The sequence below is a fragment of the Psammomys obesus genome, unplaced genomic scaffold (genome assembly GCF_907164565.1).
Source record: "Psammomys obesus unplaced genomic scaffold, mPsaObe1.curated_primary_1811, whole genome shotgun sequence".
Classification (NCBI taxonomy): Eukaryota; Metazoa; Chordata; class Mammalia; order Rodentia; family Muridae; genus Psammomys; species Psammomys obesus.
In genome coordinates, this window is record NW_026585894.1 from 23,156,816 (window position 1) to 23,170,885 (window position 14,070).

At 33.7% G+C, this 14,070-nt stretch overlaps 1 protein-coding gene and 1 pseudogene across 1 annotated transcript in view; one reads left to right on the top strand and one right to left on the bottom strand.

Annotated features, from left to right (window-relative positions):
* LOC129670983 (cilia and flagella-associated protein 47-like) overlaps positions 1–14,070 on the top strand; it is a 446,637-nt gene that overhangs the window by 102,620 nt on the left and 329,947 nt on the right. The window contains 4 exon segments of the mRNA XM_055599611.1: positions 2,370–2,492; positions 3,907–4,038; positions 6,188–6,265; positions 8,606–8,750. Coding sequence (XP_055455586.1) covers positions 2,370–2,492; positions 3,907–4,038; positions 6,188–6,265; positions 8,606–8,750 — 478 coding nt within the window.
* LOC129670909 (immediate early response 3-interacting protein 1-like) lies at positions 2,955–3,225 on the bottom strand (annotated as a pseudogene).

Here is a 14,070-nt window from a genome sequence, read left to right on the forward strand (position 1 = left end):
CCTAAGTGTCTTTCCGTGTTATAAACCAAGATTCCCTAACAATATGAATTTTGGTCATTGAGAATGTATTTTGCTTGTGTATCATATCTAATTCTGTAAGAAATTTTAAGTAATTCATGTACTTTTACTGAATTTTATCTATATTTTCTGATATAGTGAGTTAATCTGTTTCATTTGTGAAAGTGAATGTAGCTTCTACATAAGAGACTCTACAATTTTAGGGACTGCAATTTGTAGAGTCTTGTAACTATTCACAGATCACCCAGATATAGAAAAAGAAGATGATTAGCATAACCTTCCCCAGGCCACATTTCTTATAACCATATTTCACTCAAGGTTATCACTTTCCTTACATATGAGAAAATTAACTATGGCATAAAACTTATATCCACACAATCAAACTATGTCATTATGTATATAACTTCCTGTTATAATTATAATTAAGTTTTTAATACTAGTGTATGCTGATGTATATGTTTGTAGATAATTCATTGCCCTTTTTAAAAAGTACCTCTTTAACGTGACTGTATTGTCACTTACTATTTGCGTGGCTATTAAGAATATGTATTTCAAGTGTTTAGCCAACATGCCTAATTTTCATTGTTTCAACTCTCAGTAAGCATATGCACAGTATTTATCTAATGCTTATATAATTGTGTCTCACAAGTTTAATAATGAACTTTTTCTCTGATACTCAACCTATATGTATTTTTCACTAACATATAAAAATGAGGAATTTAATAATATAAAATAAGCATCAATGATATATACTACTTACTGAGTAGTTACTATATGTCAAGTGCCAGGCTAAGTGGCATTTATTAACTCATCCCTAAAAATTTCTGAAACATTTAATGTATATATTCATATATATAATATATATTACAATTTAATAGATGAAGAATTGGAAGGTCATGATGCCGAAGTAACTAATATAAGTTCATAAATACCAGAATTGGCTTAGTTGTAATTTTATTCCAGATCCAAATTGTCTCCACAGGCCTTAATTAAATTTGTTTTTACTGTTCCCTACCCCATGATTTAATAAAAATGAAATAATTAAACTATGAAATGAAAAAAGTGAGTTAAATAAATAGTGAATTAGACAAGGAAATAACTGAGATTAATCAATAGTAAATTGTACCATTTCAGATAAAGCTTTGAAATCTTTAATTTTAATTTTTAAGAAAGCTAGATGAAAGAACATAAAATGTTTAAATACAATGTTAATTAAGGATTATCATATATTTATAAAAACTCATATACTTTTTTTCTGTTTTAGCTTAGTTTGAAAGTTTATCATTCCAGTTTCAAATAATTGCAAGAATATATTAAAACCCAATACAACAACAAATTAATAACAACATCAATGTCTAGTGTAAAATGCACTCACCTCAACACATTGGACACAATGCGTTAGTTATCCTTGATGCCTGTTTACTTCACTTTATTACTATATACATGCATAACGACCACATTTGAAAATAGTTTCTTTGATTTATTAGTTTTATGAGGTGCTTTTCTTAGAAGGAAGTGGCAAATCTCTTTGTCCATGTAATTTTATCAATCTAAGTGAGATATGTCCTCATTCTTATGTAGGCCAAGGTAACTGCACAGTAAGCTAAATGAAGATAACTTATGGGTGATTCCATTTTAAACAACATGTTCTCAATAGATGGCCTTTGAATTCTGTTTAATAACACACAAAAATACACTGTATGCACTTAATAGCCTTTCAATAATTAGTACATTCAATATGTTTCTTAGTCTAGGGATCACTTCTGCCATAGAGATATTCTCAACATTCTACAGGATATTCTCAGCATTCCACAGTTATGGAACCCGTGTGTGTGTGTGTGTGTGTGTGTGGGTGTGTGTGTGTGTGTTGTGGCTGAGTATCACACCTAGGGTTTTGCACATACTAGGGAAGCATTCTAGCAGTAATTATTGTCCACCATCACATTGACGAAGTAACTGTTAGTCATTACATTTTGATTTTGTTTGTCTTAAGGATTTATCAAAATATATCAACATGTTATATTTTAAAATTCTCCAAGCTGAATTTTCAGATATGTGACAGGAGAGTATTTTTGTCATTTCTTTCATTACTTTCCTCTTTTTACCAATGAGGAAAATTGGCTTCATTTCTTTGTACATATTAAGACCTTTTCAAGCTATGAGCAGAACACACTGGAACAATTCATAAAAGTTATATATTTATAGGTTTAAAAGTATGAAGATGCACATAAATATATATACACACATATGTGCTGGAGCAGGTGAATGTTATTTGTTTGTATTTAATTTTCTGAGAAAATCAAATAAAGTATTTTTATTTTTTAATAATTTCTCCTTTTTTTCATTATCAGGTTGGTCACACTAGAGTCAAGCTTTTAGAGCCAAGAATAATATTCAGTAATAGTTCCCAAGGTTTAACTAATTGGAGGAAAGCCGTTCTTCACAATGTAGGGCAAAACCATGCTTATTTTAAGGTAATGCAGAATTTTGGTCATGTTAATTTATTGTTTCCAAATATGCTATGAAATTAATACTTTACTTTTTCTAGGTGGACTCAAGGCAGTGTTCAACTTATTATAAGTAGATTTTCTATTTTTTTTTCTTTTTTTATTTTCTTATTTTATTTTTCTTATTAGTTACATTTTGTTAACTCTGTATCCTGCTCCCTCATCCCCTCCCAATCCCACCCCCCCTCATCTCCTCCTTACCCCTTTCCAAGTCCACTGGTAGGGGAGGAGGTCCCTGTTTTCATCTGACCCTGTTTTATCAGGTATCTTCAGGAATGGCTGCAATGTCCTCCTCTGTGGCCTAACAGTACTGATCCCACCTTGGGGTGGTTCTGAATATATTTTATCATGTTTTTCCTTCTACTTTCCCATGAATATTCCAGTCACAATAGAAACAATGACTTTTTAGGGTGTATCTCTTCCTCTGTGTCACTGACTTCCCAAAAATGTTCTGTCTAATAAAAAAAGCAATATAATAGCAAATGAGCTCATGGTTATCAATGGCACTCTCATCATGGTTCTCACTGACTGAATAAAGTTCATTAGTTGAAATTTAATTCCTGGCCCTTCTCTAAATCCAATTCCCTGATCTGTTCCCAGCCAATGTTCTTGAGGAAGTGCTCCTTGTGTAGCATGGTGATGGCATTCATGCACAGCAGGGCCATATATCCTGCACCAGGGAATACAGTGTGAAGTCCATGGTCACTCCAAACCGTTCCCAGGTTTAGTAAACAAAAAACAACTAAAATTTTTAATATAAGTACAAAGTAATGCTACAATACATAGTTCAGTACATGCTTTTTTTTTTTTTCATTTGTCATTTTGTAGTCAGCAATGTCATGGTAGCAACAAGGATTAGATTGAAATAATTTTTGTAATTCATATGTTTTCTGTATTTGATATACACAAAATGTTATTACAAAAATCACCTCATATCATATGCTCATTGAGCCTCTCTATAGGAAGTACAATAGATTCTTTCCTGTAAAATATTTGATATAATTGTTTTGAAAGTCACTGTAGCATCTTAACAACTTTTTCTCATAAAGATCAATTTATGAAATGAAGTTAATAATGTAAGAAAAAAAGTAATAGATACGGCAAGGTAGTTGAGTAAGTTCAACTCTAAAATTATTCAAAGGACTATAGGCAAATAGGTATTACTGAGAATAGGAGAATAGTCTTCCCCAGGGAAAACACCAAATGGTTGTTCTATGCCTTCAATGGACACATACATACAAGGAATATTATTCAGATTGATCAGTGTTTTTTTTTTGTGTGTGTGTATTCCTTTCCAAAGAAAATTATTATTGTAGATATTTTCTTTATATCAAATGGAAATATAAAATTATTTAAAATCTTAACCAATTTTTAATTACAGATTGATGGTCATAATCTTTTGCCTAACATTAATATTGTTCCATCAGAAGGAATAATCCCATTTGGGGAAATAACTGTTCTTAATATCTCCTGTACACCTACTGTGGCAGAAAAATTTGATACAAGAGCAAAGGTATGCCTGTTCATGTGTTTGTTCATTCTTTCTCTCTATGTATATGTATGTGATATCTATTTACATATGTTTGTCCATGTGCATGTATGTAAAGTTTTATAAAATATAGCAGTAAGCATATTATCATAAAATAATTACACACATATTTACTAAATGTATTTATTTTAGAAACAATTAATGACTTTTGAGATTATAACACTAAATAAATTAAGCTGTTGTTTATACTGAAATTGAATTAAGTCGAAATTTGTAGGGTTTTGTTGTTTTATTTTGTTTTGGTTTGGCTTTGGTTTTTTGAGACAGGCTTTCTCTATGTAGCCTTGGCTTTTTAGGCCAGGATGTTCCCACAGGGATCTGCCTGCCACTGCCTCCTTGAGTGCTGGGATTACAGGTACGTGCCACCATGCCCAGCAATATGTATTTTTATAAGTTTAAAATTAGCAACCATACATCAATTATCTAAAACAAAACTTAGTAATAGCACTTAGAAAGAAGTTTCTGAAAATTCTTTTCAAGAAACCTGGTAGCTGAAGTTTCTACTAAGTTGAAATAGATAACTACCAATCAGCACAAGTAAGTTCAACATAAAATTGTATGATTTTAGTTCCTCTGAATTTTGACAAATTCTCACTGTTCTCATAGAAATAGATGACTTTTCCCCATGACAGTAGTTAGAAAAATTAGGAAAAAATAATTATGGGATACAACAGACATTACAATCCTCTGGCTCTTACAATATTTCTTTCTCCTTTTCCATGAAATTCCCTGAGCCATAGGTGTAAAGGTTGTGTTGCATATGTATCATTTGGTGTTGGGCATCCATAGTCATATTTTATCTGTATTTTGACCAGTTATAATTTTATGTTAGTCTCCATTTGTATTTTTAAAAAGCTTCTTTAATGAGGGATGAAAACTATATTTAGCTCTGGGTTTAAGCATAAATATTTAGAATATAGTTTTAAATTCCACTGGTTTAGGAAAATGGCCATAATAGTTTGTTTCTAGAACCTATGACCTCTCTATTTCTGGGTAGCTGACTTGGTTCTAAGTACCAGGAATGAATTACTTCCTCTAAGTGGGCCATAAGTCAGTCATCTCACCGTTTCACTGTTGCAATATTGGGGGGATGTTTCCAGGCAGGTCTATTGGCATCACAGCTGAGTAGAAGTATTGATTGCTTCTCTCCCTTAGCAACTTGTATAGCACCTTCCAGTAAAGCTAGTCCTCGTGGAGGAGGCTTCATCATCAGTTCAAGCTGGATTCTTCCAGTCCTATAAATGTGTGTTATTTTCAGCAACAGAGCCTTACCTTCAAGTTTTCAGAGGCAATCAAAGCAATGGCAGTAGCTTATGTTGTTTTGACAGTCTTTTAGATTCCTTCCAACAGCAACTCAAAGAGAGTTTTACCATGCCTTTGATGTAGGCTTTTCTTGTTACATTGTTGTTGATTTTTGTTTACTATCTTAATTTTCTTAGTGAAGGTTAAATATTCAGGCAGGCCATGGTGTGATTGTATTGGAATTAAAACTTAAGGACCTCAAAAGATAGAACATTGGCTTTTCTAAATAGTAGTTTTTTGCACTTTGAAATTAGGCTTCTTAAAGAGAGTTATGCCATAGTTTATTAGGTACTTAAAAAGAAGATAATGTAGTAAGTACTATATTAGACCTCTAGAACTATTTTGACCTGTTTTCATAGTTATTACATATATTAGCATATTTCTGTGGAACAGAGAAATATATCATTCAACCATACTTTTATTATTTTGAATAAAATATTGTAATTGGATAAAGAAAAATGTGTTAATATAGAATTATAATTAGGTTTATCCAAATACACATTACTCTGCATTCAAATTCATAATGGTTCAACACTCAGTTTTCAAAGCAGTATCAATTCTAGCAAAGAAGTTCTAATAACTGCCAGAATAAAATTTAAACACACACACAGACACACACACACAAACACACATACACACATACAAACACGCACATATCCACACACACAACACGCATACTCACATGTCCGTGCACACACATAATTGCTTTTATTTAAATTACAAAGTGGCATATAAGGGCTTGGAATTTTTCAGGTAATATTGTCATATTTAATTGTAATTTCTACAAAATTTCCTATTTCTCCTAAATAAGGTTGCTATTCGCGATGCAAATGTAATAGATCTTAGGATTGGTGGATCTGTTGAAATTGCTGATGTTGAAATCACACCTGTGAGTATGCCACATGCTTGTCTGCTTAATTTATGATTGTGACAGTTATGTTATGTGTCCCTAGTCTGTCAATTAATGTCTACAAATATTTTTGATTGTAGGAATTTTAAATATAATATCCAATTATGTAATATAAATGTAAGTGATGATGTAGAATATTGAATTTTTAAGAATAAAACACTGAACTTAGGCCTGAGAAAGCTAACAGTATGAAAATGATCTCATTATTTTCTCATCCTTCATAACAGATGATTCTTTTCCTATAATCAAATTATGCTTAGCTATTGGTTTAATTGGTCTAGTTGTGAATTATTCTAAGCATATGAAATATTTGTAGTCTTTGAAGATTACTTAAATTGAATATTGTGTTTCCAACGTTGATTTAACCTGAATGAAACTATACTGTATTTTTCTTCACTGATGTGCCCTGGTTATTTATTTGAACACACTATAATTAGCAACCTTATCAACTTCTTATCCTCTGAAAACTCCTGCACTGTAACCATTATCTTATTTTTGGGATTGCTTGCAACTTTGCTTATTTCTTCCAATTGTTTCACAATCTGGTGCCATTATTGTGCTAAACTGTAAAATATAATGATTAAAGAGCTTAACTGGCTATCTCAGAACCTCAGTGCCAGCCTGTACTTTAATTGTCCAACAAAATTTTTGTCTTATTTTATTATATTTTATATTATTGTTATCCCATATAAACCTTTTTATTTTATAATGAGAGACAGATGGAAGGGTGTGGTAGGGAGGAACTCAGAGGTGTAGTGGAGGGAGGGCAAACCATAATCAGGATGTATAATATGTGAAAAAATTCTATTCCAATAATGGGGAGGAAAAGAAAATCAAATCTCATAAAAGCTAAAGTGTCTTTCACTTTAGTATGGAAAACTTTATGGAAAATATTGAATGTTGTGGCTTTTATTGCTCTATTTATTCATGCCAAATCCATTTTGGGCACTCTTTGGAAATTACTATAAAATAGAGGGCTCTATGTTGATATGTGTTTATCAATAAGCCCTGATTATTTTCAAATTTAGATATATAGTCTTCTTTAAAAAATAAGTTACTCATCATTTTTGGTACAGCTTGTCTGTAATTGTAACATTCAGTAGCCTAAGAGAGAATGAACACAAATTAGGTACCAGCGTGGACTCCATATAAAACTCATGTCTCAGTAATAATGATAGCAGCAACAACAGTTGCTGTTATGAATTTTTAAAATGCATATAAGATCTCTGTTGTAAAAGTCGTAGAACTAAGATTTCATCTTAATAACAATTACAAATTTTAACCCAATGAACATATAATGAAGAAATAGAAATAATGTTTATGTATTCAAAAAATGTCAAATATTTATTATATATTTTATAATTTCTAAATGTATTTGTAAGTAAGTTGATACTAATGAAGTATTTTACTCAATATTATGATTCTGTTGCCACTATGTATGTTCCTTTAATTTTCTGTGTGCTGCTTTTGATAATAATGTAATAATTCTGTAATGAGGTACCCTAGAGAGTTTTGTGATAAATTACATACTTGGTGCATGAGATAGAGTTCAAAATTACTCAGTAAGTAGCCAATGCAACAGATAGACTTAGACACATGCAAGAATACAACCATGTGTGCATGTACACGAAAATGAATCCTGTTATTTTTTAGGATAGTCAAATATGTGAACAGATATTGTGATGTCATGAGGCAAATTAATATAAGGAATAAGTTATTCTTACCATGGTATAATTTATCTGAACTATTTATGGATATATCACATTATCTGGCAATTAAATTTAGAGAAGTGTCTTCTTGACAATGGAGACACTGATTAAAAAACACAGGGTGAAATATCTGGTATTAGTTTGAAATGCAAAAAGTTATAGAGCTTACTGAATTATTAAGTGTTAGGATGAGAAAGGAGCTTAGATGAGGCTAGAATTTGAGACACTAAAAGACGTGGACAACTTTATGAGTAACGCTGATGAGCTTAAACCTTGTCCTTTGTTAGTGTGTGAAGATCAAATATGAGAGAAATTTGTGACTTAGTTAGTGAAGAGAAGGATTTGAGAACCTGAAAGTCTAAAAACTAAATAACCATTGACTAGTTATTATTTTCATACAGATATAATCTAATAAAGTGGTTGAAGAAGAGGAGCAGGATTAATGTGTTTTGGTATCTTATTTATAGGATCAGGTAGAAGAGGAAGATAAAGTTTTGTAGAGATTTCTTCGACAGTTAATCTCCTAGACAAATACAAAAATACAAAATTGATTGTACATATTTGTAAAGCATTACTCTGTTTTTCTAATTATTTCTTTTTTTATTTTTAGAATATTTTTAATTTCAGTGGTACCTATATTGGCAGTACAGAAACTATTACATTTGTAATAAAAAACAAAGGTGTGACACGTGCCAAAGTGGAGTTCAATCTAAAAGATTTTCCACTTTTTGCAATGGATTTTAAGGGACATGCAGGTATATTTCATGCTCTAATAGTATTATAAAGCAAATTTTATATTTTCAAAATTGTTTGAAAAAGTATTTTCTCTGTGTTTACTCGTGTCAGAAGTCATGTTTATTTTGGCTTAAATGAAATATATACTTTCATGAGTGCATTGTATCTTTTTTATTTCAGGAGTTGGCAAACTAAGCCTCTTGGGCCAAATCTGATTTGAACTTTACCTTATAAAAACATTTTATTAGAATATATATTCATTTACATATTGCTGCTTCCATGGTATAGTGGCAGAGTTGAAGAATTTGGTCAGAAATCATGTCTCACAAAGTATAGAATATCTCTTATTTGAACAGTTACAGAAAAAGTGTTCTTCTAAGTGACTTAGTTATTTCTTCATCAGCAAATATTTGATAAATCACAGTTATAGCCTAAACACTAAACTAAGTCTAGTCTATAAGGTAATTAAAACATTTTCTATGTTCTTTTTTGTCAAATCAAAACAATTTTTATTTAGTTATTTTTATTTCTATCAAATATAGTTTATTCACTTTGTATCCCTCCTGTACCTCCTTCCCTCCTCCCCTCCTAATCTGACCCTCCTTTTTCCCACCTGTGTCACTTTCCAGTTCACTGATAAGGGAGGTCCTCCTTCCCTTCCCTCTGATCCTAATCTATCAGGTCTCATCAGGAATAGCTGCATTGTGTTTTTCTGTGGCCTGGTAAAGCTGCTCCCACCTCAGGGGGAGATGATCAAAGAGCAGGCCAAATCAGTTCATGTCAGAGACAGTCCCTGTCCCCATTACTATGACACCAACTTGGACACTGAACTGCCATGGGCTACTTCTGTGCCAGGGGTTCCAGGCCATCTCCATGAGTGGTCCTTGCCTGGAGTATCAGTTTTAGAAAAGACCTCTGTGCCCAGACTTTTTTGATCTGTTGCTGTCCTTTTGGAGCTCCTGTCCTCTCCGGGTCTTACTATCTCCCACTTCTTTCATAAGATTCCCTGCACTCTGCCCAAAGTTTGGCTATGAGTCTCAGAAACTGCTTTGATACCCTTCAGGATTGCTTTTCAGAGGCCTCTGTGGTAGGCTCCTGTCCTATTCCCGGTTTTCTCTCTCCTCTGATGTCCATCCTCTTTGCCTTTTGGAATGGGGACTGAGGGAAGTGAACATTAAGGTTGTCTCTTAGAATGTCAGTGACAAACAGATGAATATTTCATAGTGTTTAACTAAATATACTTTAGAAAATGAATTATGTATAGAGTGTAGGGCAGTATTAAAAGAAACAGAAAGTAGGTGGTACCTGCTAGTATCTCTAATTCTGAAGGAGCAAGAGTAAAGAGTAAAGTGTTGATCGAGCAGGATATAAAATCATGGACAATGAGGCAACTAATAATTACTAATAAGTAATAGAGTGAGAGAACAGTGGAGCCATTACTAGAACTCCAGCTGAGACAGTGAGAGAGCAGTAGGGTAAATATTTGACTTTCTATCACCTCCTACTTTGGACTAGTTTGTTGGTACTTCCTAGGGTAGAACTTAATCATAGGAAACTGCAAGTGAGCTCGACTTACTCATTTTAGGGGAGTCAAGACAGAGTAAAGCCAAGAGAGTGAATATTAGATCTAGGTGACAAATGGTGACTACTTATACCAGTTGTTGAGGTAAATTAAAAATAAGCTTATTACTATATAACAGGACTGATCCCGCAAGACAGCTCCTGGCATGGTGTTAAAAGAATGTTTATTGTGTGGGGGAAACCTAGTCTAGAGTCAGTTATCAGAAAGTGTAGACATTGATGCCTATTACCTAACTTATAGAATTGGAAGACTATAAATAGGTATATGTGAAGGAATGGGAGTAAAGTCCTAGTAAGGGTTTATTTAGTGTGATTTGTGCCTTTTTTTTTTTTTTTTTTGAGAAAGGGTCTCACTATGTAGCCTGTCTACTGTCTATCACAGAACTTCCTGTATAGACCAGGATGGCTTCAAACTCACAGAGATCATCTGTCTCTGCCTCTCAAATCCTGGGATTAAATGTCTTTCTAGACTTTTATCTTAGGGGTTAATCAGGATAATTAAAGGATTTATATGTAGGAAACAGCTTAATTAGGCTTGTTACTTCCTTCTGGAGGTTAATTTAGAACATACTGTGGTGAAGATAGGGAGATAGACACAGTGACCACAAGAGTAAGAATTGATGGTAAGTCTGGACTCAGGCAGGGGAACTGACACTGAGAAAGAAGAGAGTACAAATATAAAAAAATGAGGAATTATCTGATGGTGAAATAGATTTGTGAATGAGGGAGGTGGAAGGAATTTCTACTAATTTCTGGGTTTTGACCACAGGATTCAGGTAGCTGAGGGTTCAGTTCATATTTATTTAATGCTGGAGTCAAAACATGATTAAGCAGACATGTTTGAATATTGGATTTAGTTATCTGTGAGAAGTTTATAGCAGATTGATGGAAATATACATGAAATCTTTGCTAATTTACTAAAGTATAAATATATCACAGGAAATTTTGAGCCATTTGACACTTTATCCTGCATACCCATAATCAGCAACTCTTCAGGGATATTTTTAAGAAGCTGCCTGGCAAAGTGCTTTTCTTCCAATAGTTGAGGTTCTCTTTTCAAGGACATTCAATTACCTTTTCTTTTTAAAAATATATTTATTTTTTATTAATTACAATTTATTTACTCTGTATACCAGCTAGAGCCCCCTCCCTCGTCTTCTCCCAATCCCACCCTCCCTCCTTATTCTCCTTCCATTCCCCTCTCCAAGTCCACTGATAAGGGAGGTCCTCCTCCCCTTCCATCTGACCCTAGCCTATCAGGTCTCATCAGGCCTGGTTGCATTGTCGTCCTCTGTGGCCTGTTAAGGCTGCTCCACTCTCAGGGGAAGGTGATCAAAGAGCCAGCCACTGAGTTCATGTCAAAGACAATCTCTGTTCCACTTACTAGGGTACCAACTTGGAGACTGAGCTGCCATGGGCTACATCTGTGCAGGGGTTCTTGGTTATATCCATGCATGGTCCTTGTTTGGAGTGTCAATCTCAGAAAAGAGCCCTGGGCCCAGATTTTTTAGTTGTGTTGCTCTTCTTCTGGAGCTCCTGCCCCCTCCAGGTCTTTCATCTTTGCCTCCTTTAATAAGATTCCCTGCACTCTGCCCAAAGTTTGCCTATGAGTGTCAACATCTGTCCCATCCAGTGGTAGTTCAACGGGTTCCTAAGGAGGGGCAAAAAGAATGGGATGGGACAAAGACATGAAGAATAGAGACCAAGTCAGTTTTTCCGATCAAGGCCTTGTCTATTTAAATTTTTTACACAACTTATATAGGGAGAAGGCAGGAAATGGGGGGGGAGGCTAATTTACTGCTGCAGAAGATAGCAAGAGTGCTTTCATGGCTTGAATATTGTACCTGTAAGATTCTGTAAGGATGTTTACTTAAGATATCTCAAGGCAGCTCCAAGACTAACAAGTGGATGTCCTCACACAAATCTATCACCCATGACCTAGAGTTCTATTGCAGCTGTTGATAACTTTTTCAGTAATTGGCTTTGTCTCCACTAAATGGCCTTTGCTCACTATTTGGATTTTGCTTCAGTAAATAGCTTTGTTTCCACTAAATAGCTTTGGCTCCCAGCAAACATCTGCTCTAATATCCTGCTGGGTAGAATCTTTCAGAGGCCCTCTGTGGTAGACTCCTGTCCTGTTCCCTGTATTCTCTTTTTTTCTGATGTCCATCCCATTTGCTTTTATGAATGAGGACTGAGCATATTATCCAGGGTCCTCATTCTTACTTAGCTTCTTTAGGCGTATGATTTTAGTATATTTATCCTATATTTTACATCTACTATCTACTATAAGTGAGTATATAATACTATGTGTATCTTTCTGCTTCCGAGATACCTCACTTAGTCTGATCTTTTTTAGTTTCCACCATTTGTTTACAATTTCCATTATTTCCTTGTTTTTAATCATTGAGTAGTGTTACATTGTGTAAATGTATACTATAATTTCTGTATCCCTTCCTCAGTTGAGAGACAACTGGGTTGTTTCCAGATTCTGGCTTTTAAGAATAAAGCTGTTTCAAATTTGGTTGAACAAATATTCTTGTTGCATACTTGAGCATATTTTGGATATGTACCTAGGAGTAGTATAGCTGGATCTTGAGGTAGCACTACTCTTAATTATCTGAGAAAAGCAACAGATTACTTTCCCAAGTGGTTGTACAATTTTAGATTGCCACCAGAAATGGGAGAGGGTTCCCCTTTATCCACATCCTCTCTAGCATGTGTTCTCACTTGAGTTTTTGATCTTAGCCATTCTGATGGGTGTAAGGAGAAATACAAGGGTAGTTTTAATTTGCATTTCCCAGATGACTAAGGATTTTGAGCATTTCTTTAAGTGTTTCTTTTCCATTCAAAATTCCTCTACAAAGAATTCTCTGTTTAGCTCTGTACCCCATTTTTATTTGAATTACTTGATTTGTTGCCTTTTAACTTTTTGAGTTCTTTATATATTCTGGATATAAGCCCTCTGTCAGATATAGGGATAGTGAAGATTGTTTCCCAGTTTGTAGGGTCTATTTTTTTTCTGATGACAGTGTCCTTTACTTTACAGAAATTTTCTGTTTCATGAGGTCCCATTAATTGATTGATGATCTTACAGGCTGTGCTGTTGGTGTTCTGTTAAGGAAGTTCTCTCCTGTGCCAATGAGTTCAAGGCTCTTTCCCACTTTTTCTTCTAACAGATTAGTGTGTCTGGTTTTATGTTGAGGTCTTTGATCCACTGGGACTTCAGTTTTTTCCTGGGTGATAAATATGGATCTATTTCCATTTTCTACATGTAGACATACAATTAGACCAGATCCATTAGTTGAAGATGCTATCTTTTTTCCATTGTGTAGCTTTGGCTTCTTTCTCAAAGATCTCTTATCTGTATATTCTTGGATTCAGTTTGCAAGTATTTTATTGAGTATTTTTTAATCAACATCCATAAGAAAGATAGGTCTAGTTTTCCTTTTTTGTTGGGTCTTTTTCTGGTTTAGTTATCAAGGTGTTCATGGCCTCATAGACTGAGTTTGGTAATGTTCTTTCTGTTTCTATTTTGTGGAACAGTTTGAAGAGAATTGCTGTTAGCTCTTCTTCGAATGTCTGGTAGAATTCTGCGCTGAAACCATCTGGCCCTGTGCTTTTTTTTTTTTTTTTTTTTTTTTTTTTTTTTTTTTTTTTTTTTTTTTGCTTTTTGTTTTTTTTTTTTTTTTTTTTTTTTTTTTTTTTTTTTTTTTTTTTTTTTGGATGCAGTGGAATTTTGGATCTGCAATCATTCTG